At 46.4% G+C, this 17,373-nt stretch overlaps 1 protein-coding gene across 2 annotated transcripts in view; it reads right to left on the minus strand.

Moving 5' to 3' along the window:
• Positions 1 to 6,586: 6,586 nt before the first annotated feature.
• LOC138528430 (mitochondrial ornithine transporter 1-like) overlaps positions 6,587 to 17,373 on the minus strand; it is a 148,672-nt gene continuing 137,885 nt past the window's right edge. Inside the window, exon 7 of one of the 2 annotated variants that reach the window (XM_069640052.1) lies at positions 6,587 to 6,956. In XM_069640052.1, coding sequence (XP_069496153.1) covers positions 6,835 to 6,956 — 122 coding nt within the window. In that variant the 3' untranslated portion in view covers positions 6,587 to 6,834. Of the gene's footprint in view, positions 6,957 to 7,094; positions 8,101 to 17,373 lie in introns of those variants that run through there. The other variant, XM_069640054.1, reaches the window with a different exon arrangement.

Raw genomic sequence — 17,373 nt, forward strand, 5'->3', positions numbered from 1 at the left:
TCCATCTCATTGAGATTCCTTTCAACAATGCCCACTAGACGGCAAACCATACGCGGCACTAGCGGCCGCCATTTTGCTTTCACAGAATACACGACAGTTGCGGCCCTGACGGGTGCTTGTACGCCGTTCGTGCTATTCCATTGGCACATTTTTGGAACCTCCTCAGCCATCCCTCACAAGATGGCTGGGGCCTCATACATCTGTTGAGCTGCCACACAGCTCTCTACCAGCGTTCTGGAGGACAGAAGACTTTCTCCATAACATTCTGTACTGTGGTGCCCACGCAGGGTGCTGGCCTATGGTGGACTGTACACCCTAACTACCAGCATCCCTCGATAGGGGAACAGACTTGCGGCCTCGTTGTCAAGGTGAGGTGCTCGTGCGGTCTGAGAGGATGGGTGACCCGGTGGATGCTGCTGGCCAAGCACTGCCCACACGCAGACAGCAAGGAACTTTGGCTCCCATGCCTGAATTTGACCTGGCAGGACCCACGTCCAAATTGGGTCCCAAATGGCTCTTGTGGGTCAAGAAGCTCTAAATGTTCTTCAGAGCCACTGGAGAGACTGAAGATGATGCCAAGGTGGCGATCATGCTATATTCGGCAGGCTTGCAGGTGCATCAGATTCTTGAGTCGCTTAACACACAGGCAACGACCTACGATGAAGTTAAGAATGCTCTCAAAGAACACTTTCTTCCCTTGGCGAACCAGGACAGGTTTGTCATGTGTGCAGAAAAACAATCTGGGGAGGAGACATTGGATCAGTTCTGTGGGAGGCTGAGACAGTTGGCCAGCACGTGTAGGTGGCAAAATGAAGAGGGCATGGTGAGGAACCAACTTCTCCAAGGGTGTAGCTCAGGAAAGCTGAGATGGCAGGTGCTTTGCGAACCTGGCCTGACACTGGTACAGATTTTGGACATGGGGGAGCCTATGAGAATGGACGCGGCAGTTTACCCTGGTAAAGGTGAGGAAGCTTTTGCTGTGGGACGCTCAGCGATGAATGCAGCTCAAAAGCCGAGATGGACTACAAGACGGCAGGAGGGCTTTCAAAAACCTGAACAGGCACAACCCTGTCAGTATTGTGTATACGACCTACCCCATGTTGGTGAATGTCCTGCAAAGTCGAGGGTGTGTGGTTGCTGTGGGGAGTCAGGAAACTATGCAAGGGTTTGCAGGGCAGCCGTGCCAGTAGCTGCATCGAGGGGTCCCATGAGGTTCGGCAGCGGCGGCCAGAGAAAGCCGAAGAGTGTCGCCACAGTGGAACAGGGGGTGCATAAACTTGACATCGCTGAAGAAGAGGAAGAGGATGAAGTATTTTTCATCTCCAACATTGCATCTGGTTCCCGGAAGAGATGTCAACCCACATATGTGGTCAATATCGGGGAAACTCCGACACCTGTGCTGATCGACACTGGGGCATCAGTGTGTGTCCTGGCTGCAGGGCACAACGAAGCACTACCGGGTTCACCAGCACTTGAAGGAACTAAAGCCAGAATTTATACATTTGGGGTTGATACGCCTTTGCCGTTGAGAGGGGCATTTGTAGTACCGGTCACTCATGGACAACAGTCCATAAAGGCAAGATTTTTTGTGACAGAGGCGAGTCTTCACTCATTGTTGAGCTGTGGGACATCAGAAGCTCTCAACATTGTGCATTTTGCCATTGTGTATCTGGCAGACATACAGAACATCACCCAGCGGTATACGGACAGATTCCAAGGGATTGGCAAGTTCAAGGGGGATCAATACGCCTCCATATTGACGAGTCAGGGAGGCCCACAGCATTAAAACATCGGAGAATACCTTTCCACCTGAGAGCGCAGGTCAAGCAGAAGCTACAAGCGCTTATAGACATGGACAAAATTGAGAGGGTGGAGGGTCCCACTCCTTGGGTGTCCCCAATTGTTGTGGCGGCCAAGCCTAAACAACCGGGTGCAGTGCGCATCTGCGTACATATGAGGCTGCCCAACATGGCGATCTGTCGAAAGCGGCACCTAACACCAACACTGGACGACATAGTAGGAGAACTAAAGGGTGCCAAGGTGTTCTCCAAACTTGACCTCCGCTCGGGATGCCATCAACTGGAGCTGCATTCTGAGTCGCGTTATATCACAACGTTCACAACGCATGAGGGCCTGTACCAATTCAAGAGGTTAAGCTTTGGTATATCTTCAGCAGCTGAAGTATTTCAGAATGTGATCCGAGGGGCACTCGCAGGACTAAAAGGGGTGATAAACCTAAGCGATGACATTCTAGTGTTCACTTCATCCGAAGCAGAGCATATGAAGAGGGTGGAGAGAACCCTGGACAGAACACGCGAGTTGGGCCTGACTCTACATAAAGGAAAATGTGAATTCTTCAGAGACAGAATAGTGTTTTTTGGGTTTGTGTTCCACGCGGAAGGCATTTCCCCAGACCTAGAAAAGGTACGTGACATCAGAGAGGCAACACCCCCAGAATCTCCTTCAGACATTAGAAGTTTTCGGGGATGGTGAATTATTGTGGTCGATTCATCCCAGATCTAGCCTCACTCTCCGAACCTTTAAGGGCTCTCACAAGGGGTGATGCTGTGTGGGAATGGTCCGCCCGGGAACAGAAGGCGTTTGATGCTATCAAAGCAGCACTAACGGGAGATGAAACCATGGCCCGTTTTGAGCCAAAAAAGGAATCGGAACTAGTGGTAAGTGTTAGTCCTGTGGGACTAGGGGCAGTGCTGCTACAGCCTGATGCACAAGGCCAGATGCATCCAATCGCCTATGCCAGCAAGGCCCTCACTGACACCGAAAAGCGATACTCTCAGATCGAGAGGGAGGCGCTCGCAATCTTATGGGGCTGTAAGCATTTTCGTTTGTACATTTTGGGCAAGCCCGTGTCAGTAATTATGGACCACAAACCATCGATCCCCATCATGGCCGGTGGGTGGGTCATCAAAGCCTCCACCACGGATTGAGCAGTGGATGCTCTCTCTGAGTGAGTATGGGGTAAAACTTCAATATAGACTGAGTACAAACAAACCGCCAGACCATTATCCCGACACCCGGCTTTGGCAATATGCAGGTAAAACCGGACGAAGAGGAATGCGCTGAGGTTGTCCGTCACGTAGTAGAGGCTGCCATGCCTATAGCGTTGACCATCCCGGAACTGGTGGACGCATCCCGAGCAGATGAAATGTGTGGAAAGTGGAGACTGGAAAGAGATGCTGGCCAACAACAACCAGAGGGAGAGAGGAGCCCAGCAGGACCTGCAAGCGCTGTGGCGAGTCCGAAATGAACTGTCGATCTCAGATGAAGGACTAAATTGTGGTACCACGAGCTCTAGTGGGTAAAGTATTGGAGTTGGCTCATAAGGGGCACCAAGGCATGGCCAAAACAAAGGCCCACCTACGAGCCAAGGTGTGGTTCACGGACATGGATCGTAGGGTAGATGAATATGTTCGTCAATGCATTTCGTGCCAAGCAACCAGCCCAGCAGCCAAGAAACCCCACATCCAATCTATGGATAGGAGTGAACAACCATGGGGCACAGTACACGCGGATTTCGGATCCACGGGGAGAGGCACATACTTATTGGCTGTAATTGATCAGTGGTCCCGTTATCCTGAAATAGAGCTTGTGGCGTCTACAGCTAGTGACCACACTATCCAGGCCCTCGAGAGAATCTTTGCCACCCATGGATTCCCAGTTGAACTGTGTTCGGATAATGAACCTCCTTTTCAAGGACAACAGTTCGCAAGATATATGGAGGAGTGCGTGATAAAACATCGAAAGGTAACCCCCCTCTGGCCCAGGACAAATGTTGAGGCCGAAAGATTCATGCAAACCTTCAATAAGGTGTTCAGGATATCGCTGAATGAAGGGGGAGAGCTACGATGAAATCTGTTTCAGTTCCTCCAGGAGTACAGAGCAACTCCACATCAATCCACAGGAGTGGCACCTGCGGAGGGCACTTTTCAAGCAGTGCCACAGAGGCCTCATTCCCGAAGTTGAGGGAAGAGAGCCGGGAAGCATAGACAACGAAAGAGTCAGAGAGGAGAGGCAGTTACGCAACAAGCAGGAGAGTGACCGGAGAAATCTCCGACATCCCACTATCTCAGTGGGGGACACTGTGCTGGTGCGCAACCGCCACCCTGAGGGGAAATTGTCCCTCACATATGAACCAAAGCCCATGGGTGTGACACACGTAAAAGGGTCCATGGTGACTGCCGCTGATGAAAGAGGGATGGTGACACGGAACGTGTCATATTTCAAGAAAATCGCGATTCACTCGGCTGAAGATGATCAAATGGAAATGGGCCAAGGAATACGGCGGCCAGGTCAGCAGCCAATGACAGCGAAGGTGGCGGGACTCTCCACGTCCGGCCCAGGGTGCCAGTCGAAGATACCCGAGAAGGGAAGGGCGCAGGTGTCCGTAACGATTCCAAGACTTCATAATGGACACGGGTCCCTGACCCTCAAGTACGACCCTTATGACCCAGTTTGCGTCTGTGATTTGCAACTATGCTTTGTACCACACTGTCAGCTCCTGTTGGGCCATGTTATAATCATGTTGATTGTTATTCCTTGTTCTTTAAAGAAAAGGAGGAATGTTACGGCGCAACATGCTTTGTAATGCGCATGCGCAAGCCTCGTTCCGGGCCGCGGAGAATAAACGGGAGTCCCGGCGCGCCAGTTGCAGCCGGGATCGAAGAGAGTCCAGACGTTTGAGTATTCCTTTCCAAATATCTTTGGTCTATTTCGCCATGAACAATTGCATTTTCGGGTCTAATGAATGGCATTTCTACACCTTTGTCTGGAATCAGGGGCATAAGACACTCTGCCCTGGGCTTGTTCCGAGCCTCATTGGACAGTCCGACGATCTGTACTTATGTCCCTTTTTCGCTTCCTCGTGGATCTTTTTCATTCTTTCTCGCTGCCAGTGGTGTCGCTCGATGGCATAGACCAGTGTACCGGGGAGTGCTGCTGTCTTCAGTGCCCTGTTGTTGCAAACTTTGGCAGCTTCTTTTTCAAGCGTGAGCATTTACCAGTGTTTGAGCGAAGAAACCGAGGTGGTAAAGGCTCTTGCGGCCACACAGGTTTTATGCCTACCGGCACAGTCTTCCCCCTTTTCACTGTTTACCGTGGTCTTCTCCTGTGAAGGGCGAACCGCTCTGGGACCCTGCGAAAAGGATATCCCATCCTGGAGGAAATCTGCCTTACTAGATATGGGTCCCAACCCTGCCCAAACTGCCGTCTGTAACAGCTGCTGCTGGTCTTGCGACAACCAGCACATCCCTGAAAGACCAGCTCGCAAAGACTCTGAGCTAGATGACGAGTCTCACAGATAAGCCATTCCAGGGCTTCTGCTCACTCTGAACGTTCTTGTTTTGGTGGCAGCTGCTGGAACACCATTTATACCATACTAGGTTTCTTGGGCCTGAACCCGTCGTACTGGTGTGATCTCATGTCAGAAGGTGCAGTAGGCTATTGTCCCTGTTGATGGCACTGTGGTTCTCACTCGGCAGAGCTTCAAAATACTGAATGAAACGTATTCATGTTGCCTTCTCCCACTGCAATCTTTAGTGAAGATAAAAAACCTATTCGGTCTGAACAGAAAACAGAGTATGCTTTCACAAGTTGTCCTGTGCGCAGACCATGAGGCATAAAGGCGCCAGCACTCGTAAATCGTAATACAGTTCTAACGTCGGCTGCCTCACGGGATGCAGCTATGCGCTGCCAGAAAACGTGCAACTGAACTCCCAGATCGAAAGTTCTAGCCAGCGTACACACCGCTCCCAAGAAGGTCTGTGCGTACTGAGGTATCCAATCACGCCGCTCTAAACAGAAGCCTGCGCTCTACTGCATAATGAGCAGTGGTCGAAGTGAGCGGGAGTGGTGCTCCTATACTTTTTAAAATTACCTTGTACAGCTCCTATACTTTTATTTTAAAAAGAAACCTTTCCGGAATGGTTTTGTTTTAAAATAAAAGTGTAGGAAGAAGTTGAAACCTTCCCTTTCAGTGCACTGCACGTCCCCTTAAACAGCAGGTGCAAGTGTTTGGGGGGTGTATTGTGTGTGGGAGGGTTTGTGGCAATAGGGTTTGTGGGGAAGCAGGGGCAGGCCAGCAGGGAACATAGTTGCACTACTTCTTTTCGTACACTTCGACCACTGATAATGAGAACAAAGAATGCATTTATGGGCTTCTAGAGCAGTGAAGAGAGGATTAGTAGAATGGGAGTGCTGCAGGGCTTTACGTGAGGAGCTATGTCCGGATTGGAGGACATTGTCACATGTAAAAGGAAGTTGAGACATTCACGTTTCAGTGGGAAGAGACTGGTGTTCCTGGAAGGAAGTTCCTTGATGTGTTTTATGTTTTTAAAATGTGTTTGTTTTTTGCTGCTCGAGTGGTGAATAAAGAAATCAAAGCATAATACGAGACTGCGCGTCTTGACATAGAATTGGGAGGACCACAGATTGCCAGCGAACCATAAGTTATGGAAACTTTTTTGGTAAAAAGTAAGGCTAAAAATGTTGCTTCTTGCACATGTTCCTCCAGCACTCTAGCATTAGAAGACAGCCCTGAATCCCAAATAAAAGATCATGTGATACACAATGAAATTCAGAGCTTTAAAAATGTACCTGAAAATAGTAAACAATGTAACAGTTTAGTGTACATTTCAAATATTGAAAACTGCCTCACAAAAGGTATCCGACTTAAAAATTAATCGGAGAATCCCCCTCTGCCCCCCCCTGGAGTGTACTGTAAAAGTATAATGTATTTTTGGTGCCACGCTCATTTGTATCCAGAGATGTGGAAGTCTGTGTTTACTTTGCAGAGTTCATTTTTAGTGCTAAAAACTCTCAGGAATCAATGTGCTTCATCATGAACCTTCTGCTGTATTCATAGCTCAGAAACAATGCCCCATTGGCTGGGAAAGCTCGTATCATCGTAGGCGTTAATCCAGAATACAGGGCAGCTATTCCTGCAAAATTAAACAGGGTGATTAGGGTGCATGCAGTCGCAGGCCATTCCCCTCACTCTAGAGGGTTGCTTACTACTGGGTTAGTCCATTTGGCATTCAAGTGGTAAAAGGCATGGCTTTCAAATTAATTACAAAGCTACATATTACATGGATTTAATAGACCAGGCATGCAGACATTTTACAACTCCACAGTAACATGTTCTCGAAGATGTTAGAAGGTGGTTCACGGGTCTTCAAAGCTTGAGGCATGGCGGATGGAGCACTAAAGCTATTGATTCACTACTGTGAAAAATTACAATATATCCTTCTTGCCAAAAGTTTACAGATGGTGTATTACTAAAAAAATGGATGAAACAATAACAATTTAACAAAAGATGTTAGATTTCCCAGTTCTCAATGGTAGTCAATGCCCGTCTGAAACACATGCCTTATTTAAGGAAGGATAATCCAGCAGGGTAAAAGCACAGGAAATGGCCATCTGCACTTTGCCTGTGCTTCCGCCTGTTCTCAAATTGGCTGCATAAGGAGGTCCTGCAAGGATGGGAATTCTGCACCAGAATTCCCACGCAGGGCTCCTCTACTGTACTGGAGAAATCTGATCCCTGCACAATGACCTTATTTCATCAGACTGTGCCAACTTTTCATAAACCAGAAAAAAAAAAGAGGTGAAAGCTCTTCAAATCCAAGGAGTAACGGAGCCTAGTAGGCTTTGGAATTTGCATGGTGGAGAGTTCCCCAATCTCAGTGCATGGTGCGGTGAAAGCTTTTCCTTTGGCTTTCACCACATGCATGCAGTGAATCCAGAATCCGTCTCCACCTTGCATGAAGGCCGGCCGGCCAGAATTCTAGTCAGCTCATGATTGAGTGAGGTGCACTCTTACCCATGAAAAAAAACAGCCTCATCGGAATGAGGTTCTTGCCGTTTTTGCCTCTTTGTCATACTATTGGAAACAAGACGCTATTTGACTTCTGCCTTACAACTAGCCCTTTATAAGTAAATCAACATAAACCAATAATCCTCGATTTCAAAAACGAAAGTAAAAATCAGGAAGAATGACTAGCAAGTCCCCAAGTCATCAAATTGTTCCAAGGATGACTTTTCTCCCTCAGGTTCCCGCTTTCTCCAGTTCCAGCAAATGTGCACCTGTTAAAGAATGAAAAGGACCAGCAATGTAAAGTAATGGAAGTTCAATATGCCATTCCAATGTTGGGTCAACTTTCTCTAGTTTGCATTAGTGTTGCATTTATAAATCGCCAAATGACGCCAAAACTATTTACAATACGTTTTTTTAATTTAATTAAGTCATTATGTTATAATTCATTGAATCTTACTGGAAGAAAAAGCCATGAATTGATTACAAGAAGGGTGGGAAGGGAATCATGGGCAAGGACCCAGGGAGGAGCCTGAAGAAGAGGGCTCATGTGCGGCCAGATGTCTAGGAATTAGAGCTTTGCAATTAGACAGAACTGCTCAGCCGTTGTTTGAACTGCATTTTGGTGCCCCCCCCCTTTAATGGCACAGATGAGCAAAATGAATCAGCTGGCATAGTACTCTAACCCAGAGCAATTCTGATCGTGGGCTCAAGCATTTGCATCCATCCATCAACTTTTGCTTTTCTAATGGTGTCTCCCTAAGCAGGAGGGGTATGTGTAGACTTGGGTACGGAGTTTTCTATGCCTAGGCACTCTAGCTGTATCTCACGAATAAGACCACATACACATAGAACAGGTGTGCGGTTCGCTTCTGAGGGTTTGTGGAGGCTACTCACTTTAAGGATGGGCCAAGACTTACTCACCGCTTACTGAACTTCCCCTTTCATTGAATAGGCAGGCTAAACATGATGGTATGGAATGATACTCCAGGGATTTCCCAGTGTTGTTTTCGCTAACAATGTCCGACACAATGCTGTGGCCGCTGGCCTACCGGTGAAAAGATGGCCACCGATTGCTGAGCAGAACACTTGGACTATGTCATGACTGCGAGTAAAATCAATATAAAGTGGACCTGAAGTTGAGGGTTAAAAGTTAGCGGTTTATTAGCAATCATTATACAAGGAGGACAACTAAATGGAATGCAACTAATCAATAGGATATCTTTCCTTTGCAAAGTCTCTGGTTTTCATATTCCTCATCCAGGGATAACTTCTGGGATATATTCTCCCTTCTCAGCGCATCGGTCTTGGGGGTTTGAGTGCCCCTCAAACAATCAAACACTTGTCTTGCTCTTCGCTATATAGATTTAGTTCCTCTGCTTCCCATTCTTGATTCCTGGCAGACCCCTGTGTCTGGGTCTCAGGGTCCTGTGTACACCTGCAAATCAAGCCTGGACAATAGCCAAAGCTAGGGCTGGTCTAGGTGGAAATAAACACCAAAGGTTTGAGGCAGTGGTCGAAGTGTACGAAAAGAAGTAGTGGAGCTATGTTCCCTACGTGTCTGCACCGCTCCCCGCAAACCCCATCGCCACACCCCCTACCATGCACAATATAAACCCCCAAATGCATGCACCTGCAGTTTAAGGGAATGTTCAGTGCACTGCACTGAAAGTGCAAGTTTCAACTGCTTCCTACACTTTTATTTTAAAACAAAACCGTTCTGGAACGGTTTCTTTTTAAAATAAAAGTATAGGAACGGTAAAACTTCATTAAAAGAAGTAGAGGAGCACCGCTCCCGCCCACTTCGACCACTGGTTTGAGGTCCTCCTCCTGCTGCTCTGCGCCTCGTTCCTGCTTCACCCTGTTCTTCTAATCACACCTCTCAGAGCTGTGGTGTGTCCACTCTTTCCCTGTGACCCTAAGGTAATTTTCTACTGCCTCTTGTGTCTCAATATCTTTCGCCGCCTATTTGAATATACGCGTCTTCCCCTCCTTTGATGTTTCATCCAACTTCTCCATCTCCTCACATTTGACAATCCTCCTCACCACCTACTCATTACTCCTACCTCAAAGCAGCTCACCAGATCTGTACTCCTGAACTCCTTTCCACTGCTGCCCTAGGAACTGGCCCTTATATGGAGCCTGGGTTGATTGTCTCTTTCCGGATTGGCTGCAGAGATCATATGAGCTGTATGAGCATGCCCAGTCACCTGAAATTCTGACTCTTGAAAGGATATGTTCAAGTAGCCCATCTTGAATCGTTGTGAATATTCTCGCTGGTGGATGAGCTGCAGCTGCTACTCTTTCACCATGCCTGTTGCTCTAAGGTCACCCTTTGGCCTCAAGATTTTGTTGTCTCTCGCCTGTAGCCAGCAGGTCAATATTTTTCTGTGAACTCATGGGCTGAGGGGCACCCAAAAACGGTTCCTTTTGCATATGGCTTCAGGTCTGTGTTTCTGCCATTGCTTTTAAACAGGGGAGGGGATACTCTCTCCATCATCCTTGCAGCTCAGTTGAGGAAGACATGAGAATTCTTCTTTTCTTAAATGTTTTTATTTAATACAGTTGTACAACAACTTTTAAAATGATTGATCCACATCCAGATCATAAAAAACATTCACTTATTAAAACAGTACTTCAAATATAGAATTTTTTTTTCCAAAGCAACAAAAAGTGAAAAATACAACCTTCCGAATTCCCCTCCCCCACCCCCCATGGTTAGCGGCCTACTTCATCATGCGGAAGCAATGTTTGTATACCCGCCCCTCTCAGCGCAATTAGTCGCAAAGAGTTGAGTGCTTCACATTCCATTAACAAATATTTAGTGGATTCAACACAATCTTCTCCACATAGTCGGCATAGCCGTTTACACCGGGGGATGTTTAGCCAGGCCCCCGTTATCTCATAGGACTTTACACTGTTAAACTTGATTTTAATGTAGTCCCCGATCACATAGTTTCCAGCAAAGCACTCAATGTATCCAGCACACCAGTTTGTGTGTTGTGATATTCAAGGAAGCCCATTGCCCGAGATTTGCTAGACAGCTTAGTTTTACAGTGCTCAAGTGCATCAGAGTGTAAAGTTGACATTATGTAGTTCTTAAATTTAACAAAGGGCCAGTTCAGAAGTTGGCCAGATGCCATTTCCAGCCAGATATTACCAGCAGTCTCGATTTTCAATATGTTACTAGTTGGCATAAGCCTAGCTCTGGATTGGGCAGTCTTATGTAGAATGCCCAGCAGGGAGTCGTTTGGTGCATTGTGAAGTTTCCACAAAAGAGACATGCAGCACATTTTCAATTTTACATGATAGGTGTTAAATTAAATTCCAGATGTAGCATTTCAGTAGATACGCCTGGGGGGAGTCGAAGTAGTCTTCCGAGGCATTTCCTTGTAATGTTCTCCACATGGGACAGTGCCCATATCTCAGCACCATAAATAATGGTAGACACAATCTTCACCTGCTACAATTGCAAGATGATCTTAAGAGAATATCCCCCTCCCTTGACAACAAGTGATCCCATCAGACCTGTTGCGATGGAGGTTTTCAAGCTAACATGTTCAAGGCTGCGAGTTTCCTGCAACTCAGCGTCTAAGTATATCGCAAGATATTTAAATACGGAAACCACTTTCACCTTAGCAGCCCCCAGCGACCAGGACAATCCTTTGATTCTCGTACCCCTATTTGCAAAAATCATAATTTTAGTTTTTGTGTGTTAATTATGAGATTATGGTTTACTGCATAGAATGCCAACCTATTCAATGTCGCCTGCAGGCCCCAGGGGGTGGAATCTAAGGTGACGAGATTGTCACCGTAACGCATTCACTGAATTGAGGCATCCCCCAATTTGGGTGGGTTTGTAGAATGATTGGCAATAAACCCCCCAAGATCCTCCAGGTAAAGATTAAAAAGCATGGGTGCTAACACACAACCCTGTTTGAGTCTCTTATTCGTATTCGCCCAACCCGAGGTCCTCCCGGTCTGATCAACTTTCACCTGCTTGCAATCATTTAATTGTATAATCGTTTTAAGGAGTACTGGGGGTATGTTCCAATCATTCAGTTTGTTCCATAGTTGAGATCGGTCTACCGTACCAAACGCAGCATTAAATGCTGCACTGAAATAAATTAATGCAGCGTTTACTGATGTTTTATGGATAGACCAGGCCTGCTGAATGATTGTAACAAGGCCTAAGCTGTTAATGGTGGTACCACATCCCTTCCGGAAAACGGTCTGATTTATCGGAATGATTTTGTTTACCACCACCCAGTCTTCCAATTCTGCCAAGATTACTCGAAATGTCCAACATCAACAGCATTTTTTGGATCCTTAGGCCTTACCTTCATCATGATGGGGACAATTATACTGTCTCTCCATGACTCTGCCCCAATCCAGCTAAACAGCCAGTTTAGAGCTTCTGCTCACACCGCTAGGTCCAATTTCAACACAGTGCTGCACATCCCATCAGGGCCCGGCACCCGAAAGGATTCACAAGACCTAATTATGTTTTCTATATCACTGCTGTTTTTTGTGTTTGTTTGTTTGTTTATTTATTTATTTGGTAATGCGCACCAAACCCTTGGGTAGCCGGGCGCAGCAGTATACAAGAAGTCTTAAGCTTATTACAATGTTTGACAAGAATATATGGAACACAGATATATATATATATATATACACAAAAATATGTACAGGCATATGTACAGGCACATGGCATAACTAGGAAAAAGTCTGGAACACTAACTGTCTATCTAACAGATGGACATATATAATCAGGTAAATAGGTCAGGCTATAAATCTAAGTGTCATATATGGGCTAGGTAGGTGGGGATGCATGCTTGGCTGTCCTAATATAGAGAAATACATGAGCCAAGAGGTATGGTGGGGGTTAGGGTGGGAGTGGGTAGGGTATTGGTCAAGTAATGTGTCATTGGCCCGCAACCAATTGATTAACTTGTGTCTGAATTTCGGGTACGGTTGTTCAGTTCGGAGGTCGAGTGGCAGCTTGTTCCAGCAGCAAGCAGCTTTAACGAGAAAGCTAGATCCTCCCGCGGTCGAGCGTTTAAACCTAGGAGTCTCAATTTTAAAGAAGTTAGCAGATCTTGTGGGTCGCATGGAAGTTCTCCTTGTGATTTTTCCATTAGGTATGGGGGGCTAGGTTGTTCAGACATTTAGAGGTGTGGAAGCTATTTTTAGCCAATTAACCTCTTTCCTGAATTTGGTGATGTGCTCTTTGTGAGGGATGTTTAGTGCTGCTCTCAGGGCATTGTTCTGTAGTCTTTTTGTCTGTGATGTATTTGTTAGCTCCTGAGTACAGGGCATTACAGTAGTCTAACCTAGACATGATGAGAGTGTTAGAGTGATGCAGCTAGCGCTGGAGAGGTACGGTTTGGAAGCGCGGATAAGTTTGCAGGTGTAAGTGGTGGAGGAGGCGAGGGAGTTGACCTGCTTCTTGAGAGTGAGGGAGGAGTCCAAATAGAATCCAAGGGTTTTAACCACAGCATCACCTTGATAGGGTTGTTATCAATGCTGAAGGATGTGTAGTTTGGGGTTAGTTTTTGGATTCTAGCTTCAGAGCCTAGGATTAGTATCTCCGTTTTATCGTCATTCAGGCAGAGGCCATGTGAGGCCATCCATGCCTGAATGAGGGTGTATGTCTTGTTCACCAAGGCCGAGTCTGTTTCGTAGTCGCCCGAAAGGGGTATGAGGATCTGGGTGTCATCTGCGTAGTTTGTGTAGGTGACACCCAGTCTGTCCAACTTGTCAAACAAAGGCTTGGTGAAGATGTTGTACATGGTGGGGGAGACACAGGATCCTTGTGGGACACCACATGTTATTTTGATGGGGTCAGCAGAGTCGGTGGTGGAGAAGATTCGCATAGTGTGATTAGCTAAGAAGGATTGGACCCAAGCTATGGCATCTCCGGTGAAGTTGGCGGCAGATTCGAGGTGGTTACATAGGACTGCATGGTCCACCAAGTCGAAAGCTGCCGACAAGTCCAGTCGGAGGAGTAAGGCTGTTTTTCCATTATCCTTTAGTTCCTCAATTTGTGTCTTGAGGTCTAGCAGAGCTGTTTCCGTACCATGGAGTGGGCGGAAGCCAGATTGTCGTGAGCCAAGCAGATGGTTGGCTTCCAGGTAGTCCTGGATTTGTATGTAGGCAGCTCTGTCTAAGATTTTAAGTAAAAATGGCACAGTGGTGATAGGTCTGTAGTTGGTGGGGATAGTGGGGTCTAAGGTTTGTTTTTTCAGTAATGTGAGGACCCATGATTCTTGGAGGTTGGTGGGTACCGTATTGGATTTAAAGGGGGAATTTATGAGCTTGGTAATGAAGGGAGCTAGGTCCCTAGCTGCGTCCTTTATTATTTGTGCTGGGCAGGAGTCGCCCTTGCAGTTTGATGGTTTGAGGGACAATATTATTTTTTCTGTGTCGATTATGGAGATAGTCTTGAATGTGAAGGGTGCGGTAGACTTATTCTCTTGAGGTTGGGGTATTTTTTGGTCCTAAGGTGACAGTGTGGCCTTTTTTTTGCAATTTTGCATTGAAGCGAGGACATTTTGTTAGAGAGGGCATTTTGTATGTTGGTGCACCAGACTTTGTTTTTGGGGGCATTGTCTATGGGTTGAATAGGGGATTCCAGTTCACGGATGATGGCGAATAGCTCTTTAGTACTAGAGTTAGCTTTCATGATCCTGTCGTTGAAGGTGTTCTTCTTAGTTTTGATTATTTCTTTTTTGTAAGATTTGGCAAATTCAGTTAGGTTATTTTTGTTGTCTACGGTGGGTGAGTGGCACCACATAGATTGGAGCTTTCTTTTTTGTAATCTTAGAGATTTGAGGTGGGCGTAAACCAGGCATTTAGGTGGGGATCTTGTTTAGCTTTGCGTAGTTGGATTGGGGCAGTTGCGTCTAGTGCTTTGATCATAGCATCATTGAAAGTATTTACTAAGGCGTCAGGGTTGTTACTTTCCAGTCCAGGTATGGCTGGAAGGAGGAGAGGGATGATATTTTCAGCAGTCATATCCTTCTTGCTTCTAGTCAGGAGCGGGGGAACCATATTGTTGATTTTGGGGCTCAAGAGATCTAGTGTGGTAGAGAAAGTTATTAGATCGTGATCAGTCCATGTTTGTGGAACAATATCTGTAAGGCTGATATTGCAGTTTAGTTCAGATACCCAGTCGAGGGTCCTTCCTTTGGTGTGGGTAGGGGATAGGACTTTTTGAACAAGCCCATGGTCCTTGATCAGGGCATCGACTGACTCTGCATGTTTATTATCAGTTTCATTAAAGCCAAGGTTAAAGTCTCCGAACAGTAGGGTTTGGGAGTGGTCTTTGGTGTTGTTGGCTAGAAGGCTGGTTAGATCATCTTCAAAGGTGCCTAGTGGCCCAGGAGGTCTATATATCGGGTGGATTCAGAGCGTGCGATTATTAGAGAGGGGCATTTTGGCTGTGAGAGTTTCACAGGATGCGTAGGAGGCTGACGTGGCAAGCCTGATGGGATGAGTAGATTTGAAGATGATGGCTAGTCCACCGCCTCTGGCATTTGGCCTGTCAGCTCTGAGAATTTGGTAATTATCGGGCACTGCTAGCATTAGAGTTGGTCCTGCAGCCTCGTGAAGCCAAGTCTCGGTTATGGCTAGTAAGTCCAGATTGTCGTCGTTTAGGATGTCAGCAGTTTCTGTGTCGTGGGCTACCACTGATCTTGCGTTAATAAGGGATCCTATTAATGTCAAAGAGTTATTGTGTTTGCCTGTTTGATAGGTTTTAGGTGGCAAGGTATCCGGAGTTGTTCAAGTTTTAGTCGAAGTTTGAGCGCCGGTATAGGTGGGTTGCTTGACTAATCGAGACTGTTTTTTTGGCTGGGTCTTGGTACGTCAGTTGGCATTATTCTGATGGTTATTTACAGGTTCATGGAAGCTGGGCAGTCTAGACCTGAGTCTCAAATTTCTATCCTTAGGAGGGCTGGTGTTGATAGTAGAGGCCATTATGCTAAGTATAGCGGCGATGAGGATGAGGATCAGGGTGACTTTGAGAAGGCAGGTAGGGGACATTTCTGTCTATGCCAGGAACAACCTAAGTGCTAGCGTCTAGATATTTTAGGTTGCGGATTCGTACAGAATTATGTCTAAAATACCGATGCCTAGTGCACCAATGACTAGGGAGTGCAGTGAACTAATATTCAGTACATTTAAGTTGTACAGATATGCAGTGAGAATGTTCAAGCATGCTGGCATCTAGATTCCATTTTGTCGCAAGAGGCCTAGAACACTAATGACTGGAGAGCACCGAAAGGGCTAGGACACTAGTGACTAGGGAGTACAGTAAGCTAACATTCAGTGCATTTGAATTGTAGAGAAACAGAAAGGATGTTCAAACATGCTGGCAGCTAGAAACGATTTAGCTGGGAGGTGCAGTATACAGGCATTCAGTACATTTGTGTTATGGGAATGCAGTGGCATACAGGGCATAGATGTGCTGATATCTACATGTGAAAGTTTCATAGTACTAACATCCGGATATACAGCTTCAGCCTAGTTCATTATGGTTTACTGCATAGAATGCCAACCTATTCAAGGTCGCCTGCAGGCCCCAGGGGGTGGAATCTAAGATGACGAGGTTGTCACCGTAACGCATTCACTGAATTGAGGCATCCCCCAATTTGGGTGGGTTTGCAGAATGATTGGCAATAAACCCCCCAAGATCCTCCAGGTAAAGATTAAAAAGCATGGGTGCTAACACACAACCCTGTTTGAGTCTCTTATTCGTATTCGCCCAACCCGAGGTCCTCCCGGTGTGATCGACTTTCACCTGCTTGCAATCATTTATTTGTATAATTATTTTAAGGAGTACTGGGGGTATGTTCCAATCATTCAGTTTGTTCCATAGCTTAGATCGGTCTACCGTACCAAACGCAGCATTAAACGCTGCACTGAAATAAATTAATGCAGCATATACTGATGTTTTACGGATAGACCAGGCCTGCTGAATGATTGTAACAAGGGCTAAGCTGTTAATGGTGGTACCAAATCCCTTCTGGAAACCGGTCTGATTTATCGGAATGATGTTGTTTACCACCACCCAGTCTTCCAATTCTGCCAAGATTACTCGAAATGTCCAACATCGTCAGCATTGTTTGGATCCTTGGGCCTTCCCTTCATCATGATGGGGACAATTATACGGTCTCTCCATGACTCCGCCCCAATCCAGCTAAACAGCCAGTTTAGGGCTTCTGCTCACACCACTAGGTCCAATTTCAACACAGTGCAGCACACCCCATCAGGGCCCGGCACCCGAAAGGATTCACAAGACCTAATTATGTTTTCTATATCACTGCTGTTTTTTGTGTATAGCCAGATAGCATCAAAAATATAGTCCGGGATCTTATAGGACGTTTCTCCTGTAAAATGTTGTGCCAGGTACATTTCCCAATCTTCCCTAGAGACCCCATTTAGAGCTCTATGGTTAGTGGGTTTTTTCATTAACTGTTATACTTCAACGAGAACTTATACCCTTTTTTTGCTGCTCTCACAGCCCCAGTATGTACAGCGAC

The sequence above is a fragment of the Ambystoma mexicanum genome, chromosome 7q (assembly GCF_040938575.1).
Source record: "Ambystoma mexicanum isolate Mex_15411 chromosome 7q, UKY_AmexF1_1, whole genome shotgun sequence".
In the NCBI taxonomy this organism is placed as follows: domain Eukaryota; kingdom Metazoa; phylum Chordata; class Amphibia; order Caudata; family Ambystomatidae; genus Ambystoma; species Ambystoma mexicanum.